Source organism: Canis lupus, chromosome 3, assembly GCF_011100685.1.
Source record: "Canis lupus familiaris isolate Mischka breed German Shepherd chromosome 3, alternate assembly UU_Cfam_GSD_1.0, whole genome shotgun sequence".
Taxonomy (NCBI): domain Eukaryota; kingdom Metazoa; phylum Chordata; class Mammalia; order Carnivora; family Canidae; genus Canis; species Canis lupus.
In genome coordinates, this window is record NC_049224.1 from 32,191,569 (window position 1) to 32,206,349 (window position 14,781).

The window sequence follows — 14,781 nt, forward strand, 5'->3', positions numbered from 1 at the left end:
GATGATTCTTTTGGATTAAAATTTTGGGGTGACCTACAAGTCTGGATGTCCAAATCTCTCCCCAGATTTAGGAAGTTCTCCACCACTATTTATTTAAATATGTTTTCTAACCTCTTTCTTCCTCTTTTTCCAATAGTAGTACACTGTTTTCATGAAGGTGCCTCATTAGTCCCATAGTCTTTCTTCATTCTTTTTGCTTTTTCTCTTCTGATTAGATGATTTCAATTGATCTGTCTTCTAGCTAACTAATTCTTTCCTCTGATTGGTCAAGGGTGCTGCTCAAGTTCTCTACTGAATTCTTCAGTACATCAATTGCGCTCTTCAGCTCCAAAATTTGTTTGAATCTTTTTTAGGTTGTCTGTTTCAAACTTCTCATTTTGTTGTTATTTTCCAGATGTCTTTCAATTGTTTATATGTGTTCTCTTGCAGTTCTCTGAGCATCTTTAAGAGAACTATTTTGAATTCTTTGTCAAGCAATTCCTGGATCTCCATTTCTTTGGGGCTAGTAACCAGAGGTTTACTCTATTTGGAGGTGTCATATTTCTCTGATTCTGAATGATCCCTGTAGCTTTGTGTAGGTATATGTGCATTTGAAAATGCTGTCACCTCTTCCAGACTTTAGGGACTGACATTAGTAAAAGAAGACTTTTACTTATGGATGAGAGCACAGTGGAGCATGCTGTGACTTGGGGGTTAGTGTTGGAGGGTACCAAGAATGGGGGTGTGTGGCAGCACTAGGTCTGGTGGGGTATGTCTCTTCAGCTCAGGCTGCTGGAGTCATCCACATTGACAGCAGTGGGGCTACTGGTGTCCTCAGGAGTGCCTCCAGGTCTAATGAAAGGGATCAGGGCAGGCAGGGGTGATGGCCAGAGCTGGTGTGGACATGGCTGGTTGCAGGGTCCAGTTGCAGACACATACATAATGCTCAGGAGTAAGATAAGCAATAAAGACCAGGGCCAACCACAAGCTCACTGGCAGCTATAAGGGCCCTGGCTGTTGGTGTGGCTGCACACTCTTTCCTTGGGTGTGTGTGCTACAGTGTAGCAGTCATAGTGGTCAGGCTGGAAGTGTGCAGGTGCATAGGTGGAGAAGCTAGCTGCAGGTGAACATGGTGGTGCAGGGCAGTGACAGATGTGAAGCCCTGATAAAGCCAATAGGTTGCTGCAGAGACCCTGACTGTCAGAATAGTCTCTCATGGCTGCAGAGAAGTACCCTCAACTGCATGTACACTGAAGTGGAGATTGGTAACAGATTTCAGGTCCACAAATGGAGAGGCTAACCCTGAACACACAGTCAGCTGTAGGAGTAGGCTGATGTCTACTCATACAGCTATAGAGTTCTGGGACTGGATCCTGATCTGGCAAGGGTGGGATGGCAAATGGAATGAGGAGGGATTCTGATGCTAGTATCATTAAATGTGAATACCCCTGGGGCATAAGCTGATGAAATATCCAGATGTCCATGGTAACTGTGCTGGCCACTGACTTCTTCAGTGGCAAAATCTGCTGGGTTTGTCTACAGAGCAGATGAGTGAGCCACAGTTGCTCTCACTGAGTGGCTGCTACTGGTATCCCTTCTTTTCTTCCTTGTTCCTCCTAGCCACCTCTGTCTCAGCTTTTGCAGGGTGGGCGGAATGAAACCAAAGCAGGACCTTGGTGCAATGTCCTGAAAGGCTGGTTGCTCACCCTGCCCCTCCTTCCTGGCAAAGGAAACACTTTCTGGTTGAGAAGTCCCTCCCCACACCCTGGTGCTGTGCAATGTCAGCTTGGGGGAAGCAATGATACAAAGTGAAGTTGTTTTCTTTCTGTTTTTTTGTAGTTATTATCGGGTTTTTGTTCCACAGTACTGCTTAAGTTTCTTAAGCAAACATTATACCTCTCCCAGAACTATTTTTCTAGGATCCCTGGGTGGCGCAGCGGTTTGGCGCCTGCCTTTGACCCAGGGCGCGATCCTGGAGACCCGGGATCGAATCCCACATTGGGCTCCCGGTGCATGGAGCCTGCTTCTCCCTCTGCCTATGTCTCTGCCTCTCTCTCTCTCTGTGTGTGTGTGTGACTATCATAAATTAAAAAAAAAAATTTAAAAAAAGAACTATTTTTCTACATGGATAACTGTCCAATTATTCATCTTTGAGAGGGGGACAGAGGGTGGGGTTCCCATACATAACAATTTTGGTGACATCACCTTTTTTACTGGCTTTTCACTTCCTTGAAGACATTCTTTAAAGCACAAAAGTTTTAAATTTAGATAATGCCCAATTTATTTATATTTATATATCTTTTTTGCTTGTGCTTTAGGTGTCAGATCTAGAAAAATACTGCCTAATCCAAAGTCACAAAAATTTATACCTTTTCTTCAAGCGTTTTATAGTTTCAGCTTTTGAATTTGTGTACTTGATCCTTTTTGAGTTATTTTTATATATAGTGTGAGGGAGGAGTACAACTTCATTTGCATGTGGATACCCAGTTGGATCAGCACCACTTATTGAAAAAACTACTCTTTCCTTACTGAATTGTCTTTAACCATTGGTTAAAATCTGTTGACAGTAAATGTTAGGGCTAATTTCTAGAATCTCAATTTTGTTTTATTGATATATATGTCTATCCTTAACCCAGTACCACACTCTTCCAATTACTGTAGTTTTACAAAATGTTTTGAAATCAAGAAGTGTAAGTCTTCTAATTGTAAGTCCTCTTATTTATCATGAATGTTTGGGCTATTCTGGGTCTCCTGCATTCTTTTTAAAGATTTTATTTATTTATTCATGAGAGACACAGAGAGAGAGGTAGAGACACAGGCAGAGGGAGAAGCAAGGCTCCCTGCAGGGAGCCTGATGAGGGACTTGATTCTGGGACCCCTGAGCTGAAGGCAGATGCTCAACCACTGAGGCACCCAGGCATCTCTCTCTTGCATTTCTGTATGAATTTTAGAAGCAGCTTATCAATTTCAAATAAGTCAGCTAAGATTCTGATAGTGCACTGAATCTGTAGATGAGTTAGTATCATCATCTTAACAATATTAATTCTTGTTAACATGTGAATATGGATATATGATATGTGAATTACAGTTTTCAGACTGAGTTTTGTGCTTCTTTTTAAAAATGAATTCTTAAGTATCTAGTTTGTTTTGGTAATATTTTATAACTGAATTGTTTTCTTAATTTCATTTTTGTCTTGCTCACTGCTACTGTACACAGAATTGATTTTTGTATATTGATCTTACATCCAGCATCCTTACTGAACTTATTTGTTCTAATAGTTTCTTAGCAGTTCCATAGAATTTTCCATATGCAAGATCATGTCCTCTGCTAACAGAGATAGTCTGACTCCTTCCTTTCCAAATCAAGATGTCTTTTAATCCATTCTCATTCCAATTTGCTTGCCCAACTATATTGGTTGGAACCTTTGGTACAACGTGAATATAAGTGGCAAAAGCAGATGCCTTTTTAAATTTTTTTTAATTTTTATTTATTTATGATAGTCACAGAGAGAGAGAGAGAGAGAGGCAGAGACATAGGCAGAGGGAGAAGCAGGCTCCATGCACCGGGAGCCCGACGTGGGATTCGATCCCGGATCTCCAGGATCGCGTCCTGGGCCAAAGGCAGGCGCCAAACCGCTGCGCCACCCAGGGATCCCCAGCAGATGCCTTGTTCTTGATCTTATGGGGAAATCATCCAGTCCTTAACCTTAAATATGATATTTGCTGGGGGGGGTTTCAGAGGTCCTTTGCCAGATTAGGAAGCTACCCTCTATTTCTAGCATTTTTTAAAGTAGGCTCAACCCCCAGTGTGGGACCCAATGCAGGGCTTTAACTCATGACCCTGAGATCAAGACCTGAGTTGAGATGAAGAGTCATATGCCTAACCAACTGAGCCACCCAGTTGCCCTCCTATTTCTAGCATAATGTTTTCATCATGAAAGTGTATTGAATTTTATAAAATGATTTTTTTGTGTGTCTATTGAGATATGTTTAACCTTTATTCTATTGATGAAGTATATTAACTGACTTACTTTGACCCTAAATCTACCTTGCATTCTTGAGATAAACCCTATTTGGTCATGGTGTGTAAGTCTTTTTATATATTAATGAATTCAATTGGCTAGTATTTTGTTAAGGATTGCTCCATTCATATTAATAAGAGAATTGGTTTGTAGTTTTCCTTTCTGGTGATTTCTTTGGTTTTGTTACCAGGGTAATATTACCCCATGGTGTAAGTTGGGAAGGGCTCCCATTTCTCCTATTTTTTTAGAAGAGTTTGTGAAGAATTCTATTAATTCTTTAAATGTTCCAAAGAATTCACTAGTGAAACCACCTCTCCCTGAACTTTTCTTTGTTGGAATTTTTTTTTATTACGAAACCAATCTTTACTTGTAGGTCTATTCAGACTTTCTATTTTTAAAGCATTTTCAGTAGTTTGAGTTTTTCTAGGAATATGTCCATTTCATCTAACTTATCCAATTTGTTGGTATACTGTGTTCATCTTATTTGCTTATAATTCTTCTAATCTCTGGAGAGTTGATGCCAATATCCCCTTTTTGTTCTTGATTTTAGTAGTTTCAGTCTTCTCTGTCAATGTAACTGAAAGGTTATCAATTTTGTTGGGTCTTTTCAAAGGACAATATTTGGGTCTGCTTTTTGCTATTGTATTTCTAGTTTCTATGTCATTTATCTATTCTAATATTTATTATTTCCTTCCTTCTATTTCCATTGGGTTTAGTTGGCCCTCTTTTCCCAGTGTCTTAAGATGGAAAGTTAGATTGTTGATTTGAGATCTTTCCTTTTTTTTTTTTTTTTAATGTAGGCATTTACAGATATAAATTTCCCTCTGCATATTGCTTTAGCTGAGTCATGTGAGCTTTGGTGTGTTTTCGCCTCATTTTTATTCATCTCAAAGTATTTTCTAATTTCCTTTGTAAGTTCTTTTTTGACCCATTGGTCTTTTAGCAGCAATTTAATTTCCACATATTTGTAAATTAAAAAAAAATTCACTGGTTTTGCTTTCTGATTTCATTCAATTATAGTCAGAAAGTACTTTGCATGGTTTCAATCCTTTCACATTTATTGGTGATTCTTTTTTATGGCCTAGCATATGGTCTATCCAGGAAAATATTCCTTATACACTTGAAAGAATATGAATTCTACTGTTGTTGGCTGGAGTATTCTCCAGTGTTGACTTACAGTGACTTACAGTGTCATTCAAGTCTTCTATTTCCTTCTTGATCTTTTGCCTAGTTTTTCTATCCATTATTGAAAGTTGGGTTTTGCAAGTTGTAACTATTATCATTGAATTGTCTGTTATTCGTTTTTCTATCAGGTATGTTTCATATATTTTGAAGGTCTGTTTTTAAGTGCATATTTGTTTATAATTGTTACATCTTCCTAATGGATTGACTCTTTTGTCATTACAAGATGTCTCTATCAGTAATATTTTTTGTTTTATAATCTATTTTGTCTGATATATAGCCTCTCCAACTTTCTTATGGTATTGTTTGCATAATATATTTTCTTTCCTTCCTTTTACTTTCAATTTATATCTTTGAATCTAAAATGTCTTGTGTAGACAGCATATAGCTGGATCTTTATCCTGCCTGACAATCTCTGCCTTTAAAAAAAAATTGATTTTATTTATTTATTTCAGAGAGACAGAGAGAGAGAAGCAGAGGGAGAGGGAGAGAACCCCAAGCAGATTCTGCACCAAGTGCAGAGCCTGATGGCACGCTCGATCCCACCACCCTAAGATCATAACCTGAGCCAAAATCAAGAGTCAGATTTCTTTTCTACATGTCTCATGTTTTTTTGTTCCCAATTCTTCACTTACTGTCTTCTCTTACATTAAGTAAATCTTTTTAGTGAAACATTTTAGTTCCTTATTTTTTTCACCATACTTCTTTGAGTAACTTCTAATGGTTTCTCTAGAGTTTATCAGAATACATTTTAAATTGATACTAAATTAACCCTAGTGAGATATAATGCTATTCCTCTATAGTTCAATTTCTACTTACTTCCTTTTGCACTATTTTTTGTGCTATTTGGGTCTTTTACAAACCAAATAATACTTCATTATAATTATTACTTTATAAAATTTTATATATGTTTTTTAAAGGTGAGAAAAGAAAGAAGAACACGTACGTATTTATAGTTTGTTATATTTACCAGGTATCCTAACATTCTTATTACTTTTGAAATATTTATTAAATAACAGGTATTTATTACATCTGGTTGCTTATGTGCATTTTATTGAAAATGAGGGTTAATATTAGTGAAATAAATGTAGTTTCTTTTTTTTAAAGATTTCTAAAAATTTATTCATAAGAGACACAGAGAAAGAGGTAGAGACACAGGCAGAGAGAGAAACAGGCTCCATGCAAGGAGCCTTTTGTGGGACTCGATCCTGGGATTCCAGGATTATGCCCTGGGCTGAAGGGAGGTGCTCAACCACTGAATCACCCAGGCATCCCAATAAATGTATTTTTTTATGAAAAAAATCGTCAGGTTTTCCCTTTGTCATTTTATTTACTGGGATTTTCATACTATTCTCATCAATTTAAGAAATTCTTTATGTCATAGCTTTAATTACTGTAATATTTATTTAAATCTTTTTTCCATTTTATTTTTAATGTAGAATGTTAAACTTTTCATTATTACATCAAACTTTAGAAATTTCTTATCCTTTTAAGATCTGAAAGACATTTTTTCAAGTTGTAAAAATAGAAATATTTTTCTTATATATAGGCCATAAGCCAAGCTAACCTTTTTTTTCCTGTTCTTTTACAGATTCAACCTCCATAGTACATATTCTAGGTTACACTAGAGATGCAGGTTTATTCAGTAAAAATAAGAGACAGAAAATGTCTATAGTTATGTGCAACAGATAATTGGGCACATTAACTGACTGAGTTTACCACAGCTTTACAAAGAACACTCAACTCTGCATTACGAACAGGACAATATACTTCAATATATCACTTCAGTCATGCACTGGAACACTGGAATAGTATCAACAAACCATTGGTTGTATTTGCCTCTCCACATTTGATGGACATTCTATATATAATATTTAATTTACTTAGATTAGATCATATTTTGACGGTGCTATGATTTAAACTGATGTTCCTACAAAATTGTCTACCAGTTTTCCCAACACTATTTACCTAAATAAAAAAATTTCTCTTTTAGAATAGAGACATGAAAATTAAATGCAGTCATTTAATCCCAATACTTGACTGGATCTTGTACTAGAAGAAAAAATGATGGTACAAAGGAAAAAAATGGCATAAAAATAATGGCATAGGGCATCCCTGGGTGGCTCAGCGGTTTGGCACCTGCCTTTGGCCCAGGGTGCGATCCTGGAGTCCTGGGATCGAGTCCCGCGTCGGGCTCCCAGCGTGTAGCCTGCTTCTCCCTCTGCCTGTGTCTCTGCCTCTCTCTCTCTCTCTCTCTCTCTCTGTCTATCATGAACAAATAAATAAAATCTTTAAAAAAGAAATAATGGCATAAATGGTAAAAAATAAACGAATAAAGGATAATGACATAAAATAAGGATATAATGGGTCATTTAACAAAATTGTAATACAGAAGACAGATTAGATACATGTAATACAATGTTAAATTTATTGAAATTGATCATTGTACTGTGGTTATTAAAAGAATATCTATAGTGTTAGGAAACACAAATTGATGTATTTAAGGGTGAAGAATCATGATAGATGTAGTCTCAAAGGATAAACAAACAAACAAAAAACAAAGCAAACACCACATTTATAGTTCTCAACTGGGGGTGATTTGCACACCCCCAAGGACATTTGCAATGTCTGGACACATTTTGGGTGGGTACTACTGACATCTGATCGGTGGAGTCCAAAGATGCTAAGCACCCCACAATGGACAAATCAGTCCTCACAACAAAGAATGACTAGTCTCAAAGGTCAACAGTGTTGAAGTTGAGAAATCTTTTTTTTTTTTTTAAGATTTTATTTATTTATTAGAGACACAGAGAGAGAGAGAGAGGGAGAGACAGGCAGAGGGAGAAGCAGGCTCCATGTAGGGAACCTGACATGGGACTTGATCCCGGATCTCCAGGATCACACCCTGGGCTGAAGGCAGCGCTAAACCACTAAGCCACCAGGGCTGCCCCAAAGTTGAGAAATCTTGATACAGAGAAAGCAAATGATGGAGGAAGTGGGATAAAAATCAACAGTACGTGTGCACTGGTGAGGGGTATATGGATGTTGTTTTGATCATTCTTTTAAGTTTTTATTTAAATTCCAGTTAATTAATATATTAGTTTCAGGTGTACAGTATAGTGTTTCAATACTTACATACTACATTTGGTGCTCATTACAACAAATGTACTCCTTAATCCCCATCACCCATTTAACCCATCACCTGTTTTGATTATTCTTAATCTTGTAACTTTTCTGTAATTTGGAAATTATTTTCCAATAAAAAGTGTTTTTAACTTCTTTTCAAAATACTATATTGTGATGATTACTTTATCATACACTGAATCATTAGAGAAAAGTAGACCTATCTGGGGACTCCCTAGTCTATTTCTAGTCTATTCTATCTCTCTTCTATATTTCTAGTCTGTCTCCTGAAGACTTTGAGCAGTGAACATTTCTGGTGAGGTGACTTAATTGTCAAAGTCCATGAGAATAGTTCTTTGGAACTTAACTAGGCAAGATATTTTAATATATGCATATTAAATGTTCAATGTGCAAAGACCCCAGCGTCAGATGATTTATTTACCTGATGTTTTTTCAGAAGAACAAATCAAAGAGTGAGGCTGGGCTCTGGGAAGCTAGAGCAGTGATTCCCTGAAGTGGAATTGCATCACTCATGCAATCCAAGTTCTTCAGGCCATCCAAACACAAAGCAACATCATGCTACATGTGATATTAGTCTGCTGTTTAGATAAGGACAACATTCTACAAACATATTTTCAACCTGGAGAAAACATATTTGTGCTTTTTAGGCTACAGACTCTTAAAGCCTAATTGACTTTAAAGTACAATTTAAATTTATCTATCATAGACCCACCACTTCTCTGAAAGGATTTGGGAGTCTGTCTAGAATACAGGAGAATGCCAATATATAAATGAGTTAGAAACTTGGATTTTGGGATCCCTGGGTGGTGCAGCGGTTTAGCGCCGGTCTTTGGCCCAGGGCGCGATCCTGGAGACCCGGGATCGAATCCCACATCGGGCTCCCGGTGCATGGAGCCTGCTTCTCCCTCTGCCTGTGTCTCTGCCTCTCTCTCTCTCTCTCTGTGACTATCATAAATAAATAAAAATTTAAAAAAAAAAAGAAACTTGGATTTTATTTCTTTTATTATATCTGTTTCTTAATAATTTCTTCAAAGGTAAAACAGAATATAAATAAGCTCATAGAAGGATGTATGTTGAGCTATTCAATTAATAGCTCATAAAATCATTTTTGTAGGTAACTCAAATGTAATACAAAGACTCCACTTGTAATGCATAATGGCTGGCAGCCTTCAAGTCCCCAGTCCTACCTTCCTCCCTTAGCCCCACATCTGGGCAACGTGATAAGAAAACCTGCTCATAGTCTCAGACCCTAGTGTCCTCAGTCCATTAGTACTGGCAAAAATTTAACTGAGTGTGGAAACCTTCACCCCATTCACTTTCTAACTGCAATAAAAACCCAAAGCCCCTCCACCCTCATTTCCCCCTGGACGTTTAGACCACAGAAGCCCTTCTCCTGGGCATGGGGATTCATCTGCTATTAACTGTTACGAGTTATAAATTCTATTTTATACCCATTGGTGCCACCTCCATAATTTCCCAGAGTGGAGTGAGAGATTTGTTCAGTGTTTGGTAGGGGATGCTAGGCATACAAATAAAACACCAACTGACTAGTTTTGCTTAGTGATTTCTCAGAATCACTTGCTAAGGTACCAGGAACACCTTAGTTTCTAGAAGTCTTTCAGGATAAAGACAGGAGAACAACAGAATCACATTCACTCATGTCCATGCATAAGTTAGGGTCTGAAATATACTAAAACAAAGTTCTAAGAGAAGGGTAATAATTCACAAAAATCATTTCGAAGGGATAAAATTAAACCACAGAGTAGAATACTGAAGACCTAGCTTCAGTTACAATTTTGCTTTTATTATTTGAACAAAAATACTTAAAATGAAAAGTTTTTTAAAATCTAAACTGCACATTAAAAATCAAAACACAGAATCCCAGTTCTCACCCAAATGGCACTCCAAGGGCACCCAGTGGAGTCACCAGGACTGTGGGGACCGCTGTGTAAGCCAGGAAGTTTCCAATCTGGCCAACAGCCACTGTCAAGAGAATCACAGGATATCACTTGCAATTACAGCTCACTTTTAGCAATCATCACAGAGTTTAATTTGGCAAGGCTCTGCTCTGAAAGGGCTCTTCTATTCATTTCTTGTAAGGATGCAAATGTGGGGCAATGTTTGCATAATTAAGGGTCCTGAAAGCAGAGGAAAGTAGGCCCTACAGCATCACGGACCCAATCATTCAGAAGTAGTTTCAGCCCTCTGTGGAAATTCCAAAACTAAATGGCAGTGATTGACAGTGGATGCAACAAAGTATATTTCCACTCTTTCCGTAACACATTCTTGTTTTAAGACTAGTCATGTAGAATCTCCTGTGTCCTTTCAATGGCCTGGAATCTACTCCAGTATAGAGTACTAGGTCACAGTGACATGCTGCTGGCACACCAAGTGGAAAAACTACTGCCCGCACAGGACTGCACTGGGACTGTATCAAGACAGAGCTTTAAGATGAGCTCCTCAATAAAAGGAAACATCATCTGCTAGACAACACCTTGCCTAAAAGACAATGTGTGACAAATAAACCTCATGATATTTATGAATTTTCTAACACAATTTTTCTTTATATATGTAGGGCTCTAAACTCCAATCTTATTATTTTTATATGATAGCACATAAACCTCTGTGTGTGACCTCTTTTATATGCTATTACATGATCCTGTACTCAAGGCTAAGTGAAGAAACTCTCCTTTGTAAAACCAATTATGTTCAACAAAACATGAAATTTCACCAAATGTCAACAGCCTGACTACAGGTGAGTAAGCAGAAGCTGTTTTAGTTTCTTTGGGCCCAGACAGTCAGACCTGGCCTAAATTCAGAACTAATTGCAGGCAGCAGGAACTCTACCTCCTCCCTCCCTCCAATGCCTCCCACATTGGTCTTCAGCCCAAAGATTGGAGCTGCACTCATTCCACCCGCTCCAGTCCAACCAGAAGAATGACTGATCTTAAGAAAGAAAACACACTCTTCACCACACCAGGTACTTACTTGCAATTGTGCCTGCCCACCACACAATGTCTGTTAAATAGGAGGTACCTATGAAAGAGATAAAAATGTGAGAAAAGTATAAAGCAAGAGGTTTACAAACTACATACTTAAAAAGGAGTTTTTAGGGACCCCTGGGTGGCTCAGTGGTTGAGCGTCTGCCTTCCGCCCAGGGCATGATCCTGGAGTCCCTGGATCAGATCGAGTCCCACATCAGGTTCCCTGTAGGAAGCCTGCTTCTCTCTCTGCTTATGTCTCTCTGTGTCTCTATGAATAAATAAATAAAATCTTTTCAAAAAAGCAGTTTTTACATGAAAATAAAACTAAAAACAATGAATGCCATACTGCTTATTTACTCTTTAAGTTATTCTATAAATAGCAACATGAGTAACCACTAAAAGTGGCAAATTCAGATTTTTTTTTTTTTTTTGCAACGAACACAAACTGACCCAAACAAGTAAAACCTTTATAAAAAATGATTTTTTGGCTCATGATGCCACCCAGAGTCACACATATTCTTTGGCATGTAGTTTATGTTGAAGTCCAGTTCTCTCATGCATTTACTGCAACCCATTTATATGATAATTTTATGAGCATAGGGTTCAATGACTTGATGCTTAAACAGGTTACTCAATTTTCATAATTTAGAATTTATAGGGGCAGCCCCGGGTGGCCCAGCGGTTTAGTGCTGCCTTCGGCCCAGGGCGTGATCCTGGAGACCCGGGATGGAGTCCCACGTCGGGCTCCCTGCATGGAGCCTGCTTCTCCCTCTGCCTGTGTCTCTCCCTCTCTCTCTGTCGCTCATGAATAAATAAAACCTTTGAAAAAAAAAAACTTAGAATTTATGATTTAGCTCTTTTTTCAACCATTTGGGCAGAAGACCTTTTCACTCACTCAGTGATTTGACATTTTACACAGTCTCTTGTATTGTTAGGTTACCCTAATATATCCCCATGCAGTCAGGCAGAAACATGAACAGGTGCCCAGGCCTTCCCATCACATGGGTTCCTCTTCCTGCCTGTATGACAGGAACCTGCAGCAAGATGGTCTCCCGAACTCTGAAACACATAGTTACACAATTTCAGATATGTCAAAATGCTCATCTGACAGGTTTCTTCAGTTCAAACTAAAGTACCTAATTCTAATAGTGAAAGGGATCCTAAGAGAAGGGGGCGGGGACTGAGTGGGGAAAAATTAGAGAGGAAGACAAATCATGAGACACTCCTAACTCTGGGAAACGAACATTAAGGAGGGCTTTTGTTTCCCTTGCCTTTGGAGACCTGTCTAGCAAGAAGTTACTGTGGCTGAGGTCACAGAAGTTGCTGCCTGTGTTCTCCTCTAGGATTCTGGTGGATTTCTGTCTCACATTTAGGTCTTTCGCCCATTTTGAGTTTGTGTGTGTGGTGTAGGAGAATGGGCCAGCTTCATTTTTCTGCTCATGGCTGTCCAATTTTCCCAACACCATTTGTTGAAGAAACTGTCCTTTTTCCAGTGGATATTCTTTCCTGCTTTGTCAAAGATTAGATGACCATAGCATTGAGGGTCCTTTTCTGGGTTCTCTCTTCTGTTCCATTGATCAATGTGTCTGTTTTTGTGCCAGTACCACACTGTCTTTATGATCACAGCTTTGTAATACAGCTTAAAGTTCAGATTGTGATGCCTCCATCCAGTTTCGGTTTTCATTTTCAACATTCCTTTGGCTAGTTGGTTTTTTTTTCTCATTTCACACAAATTTTAGGATTGTTTGCTCCAGCTCTGTGAAAAATGCTGATGGTATTTTAAGGGAATGCTTTGTATGTGTGGATTGCTTTTAGATACCACAGACATTTTGATAATATTTGCTCTTCCAATCCATGAGTATGGAATGTTTTTGCCACTTTTTGTGTCTTCCTCAATTTCTTTCACAAGCATTCTATAGTTTCCAAAGGACAGATCCTTTACCTCTTTGGTTAGGTTTATTCCTAGGTATCTCTTTGGTTTTGATGCAATTCCAAATGGGAATGATTCCTTAATTTCTCTTTGTCATGCTTCTGTTAGTGTACAGAAATGCAACTAATTTCTGTGTACTGATTTTATATCCTGCCACTTTGTTGAATTCCTGAATCAGTTCTAGCAATTTCTGGGTGGAGTCTTTTGGGGTTTCTACATAGAATATCATATCGTCTGTGAAGAGTGAAAGTTTGAGTTCTTTGCTGATTTGGATGCTTTTTATTTCCTTCTGTTGTCTGATTGCTGAGGTAGGACTTCCAGTGCTGTAGTTAGCCGCAGTGGTGCGAGCAGACATCTGTGTTGTGTACTTGATCTTATGGGAAAAGCTCTGTTTTTCCCCATTGAGGATGATATTCACTGTGGGTCTTTTGTAATGGTTTTTATGATATTGAGGTATGCTCCCACTATCCTTACATAGCATATGGTTTTTATCAACAAGAATGCTGTATTTTGTCAAATGCTTTTTCTGCATCTTTGACAGGATCATATGATTCTTATCCTTTTATTAATATGAAGTATCACACTGAATGATTTGCAGATGCTGAACCACCACTGCAGCCCAGAAATAATTTCCACACAGTCGTGGTGAATAATCCTTTTAATATACTATTGGATCCTATTAGCTAGTATCTTGGTGAGAATTTTTGCATCCATGTTCATCAAGGATATTAGTCTACAATTCTCCTTTTTAATGGGGCCTTTGTCTGGTTTGGGAATCAAAGTAATGCTGACCTTATAGAATGAGTTTGAAGTTTTCCCTCCATTTCTATTTTCTGGAATAGTTTCAGAAAATAGATTTTATGTCTTTAAATGTTTGGTAAAATTCCACTGGGAGGCCATCTGGCCCTCAACTCCTGTTTGTTGGGAGGTTTTTGATTACTGCTTTAATTTCTTTACTGATTATGAGTCTGTTTAGGTTTTCTATTTCTTCCTGTTTCAGTTTTGGTAATTCGTATATTTCTAGGAATGCATTCATTTCTTCCAGATTGCCTAATTTGTTAGCATATAACTGCTCATAATATTCTCTTATAATCGCATTTCTTTGGTGTTGGCTGTGATCTCTCCTCTTTCATTCATGATTTTATTTATTTGGGTCCTTTCTCTTTTCTTTTTGATAAGTCTGGCTAGGGGTTTATCAATATTATTAAATCTTCCAAAGAATCAGCTTTGTTGATGTGTTCTACTGTTTTTCTAATTTTTATATCACTGATTTCTGCTCTAATTTTTTAAAATTTATTTATTTGAGAGAGAGATTGTACAAGCAGGGGGAGCAGCAGACAGAGGGAGAGGGAGAAGCAGGCTCCCTGCTGAGCAGGAAGCCTGACTTGGGGCTTGATCCCCGGACTCTAGGATCATGACATGAGACAAAGGCAGACACTTAACTGATTGAGCCACCCAGGCACCCCATGATTTCTGCTCTAATCTTTATTATTTCCCTTCTCCTGCTAGATTTAGGTTTTATTTGCTTTTTTTTTTTTTT

At 38.1% G+C, this 14,781-nt stretch overlaps 1 protein-coding gene across 4 annotated transcripts in view; it reads right to left on the reverse strand.

The window, feature by feature from the left end:
* NIPA1 (NIPA magnesium transporter 1) overlaps positions 1–14,781 on the reverse strand; it is a 53,573-nt gene that overhangs the window by 17,936 nt on the left and 20,856 nt on the right. For 2 of the 4 annotated variants that reach the window (XM_038532565.1, XM_038532566.1), the window contains exons 2-4: positions 12,252–12,370; positions 11,316–11,363; positions 10,220–10,310 (exon numbers count right to left, since the gene is read on the reverse strand). In XM_038532565.1, the coding sequence (XP_038388493.1) occupies positions 10,220–10,310; position 11,316 (92 nt within the window). In that variant the 5' untranslated portion in view covers positions 11,317–11,363; positions 12,252–12,370. The remainder of the gene's footprint in view (positions 1–10,219; positions 10,311–11,315; positions 11,364–12,251; positions 12,371–14,781) is intronic. The other 2 variants (XM_038532564.1, XM_038532567.1) reach the window with 1 other exon arrangement.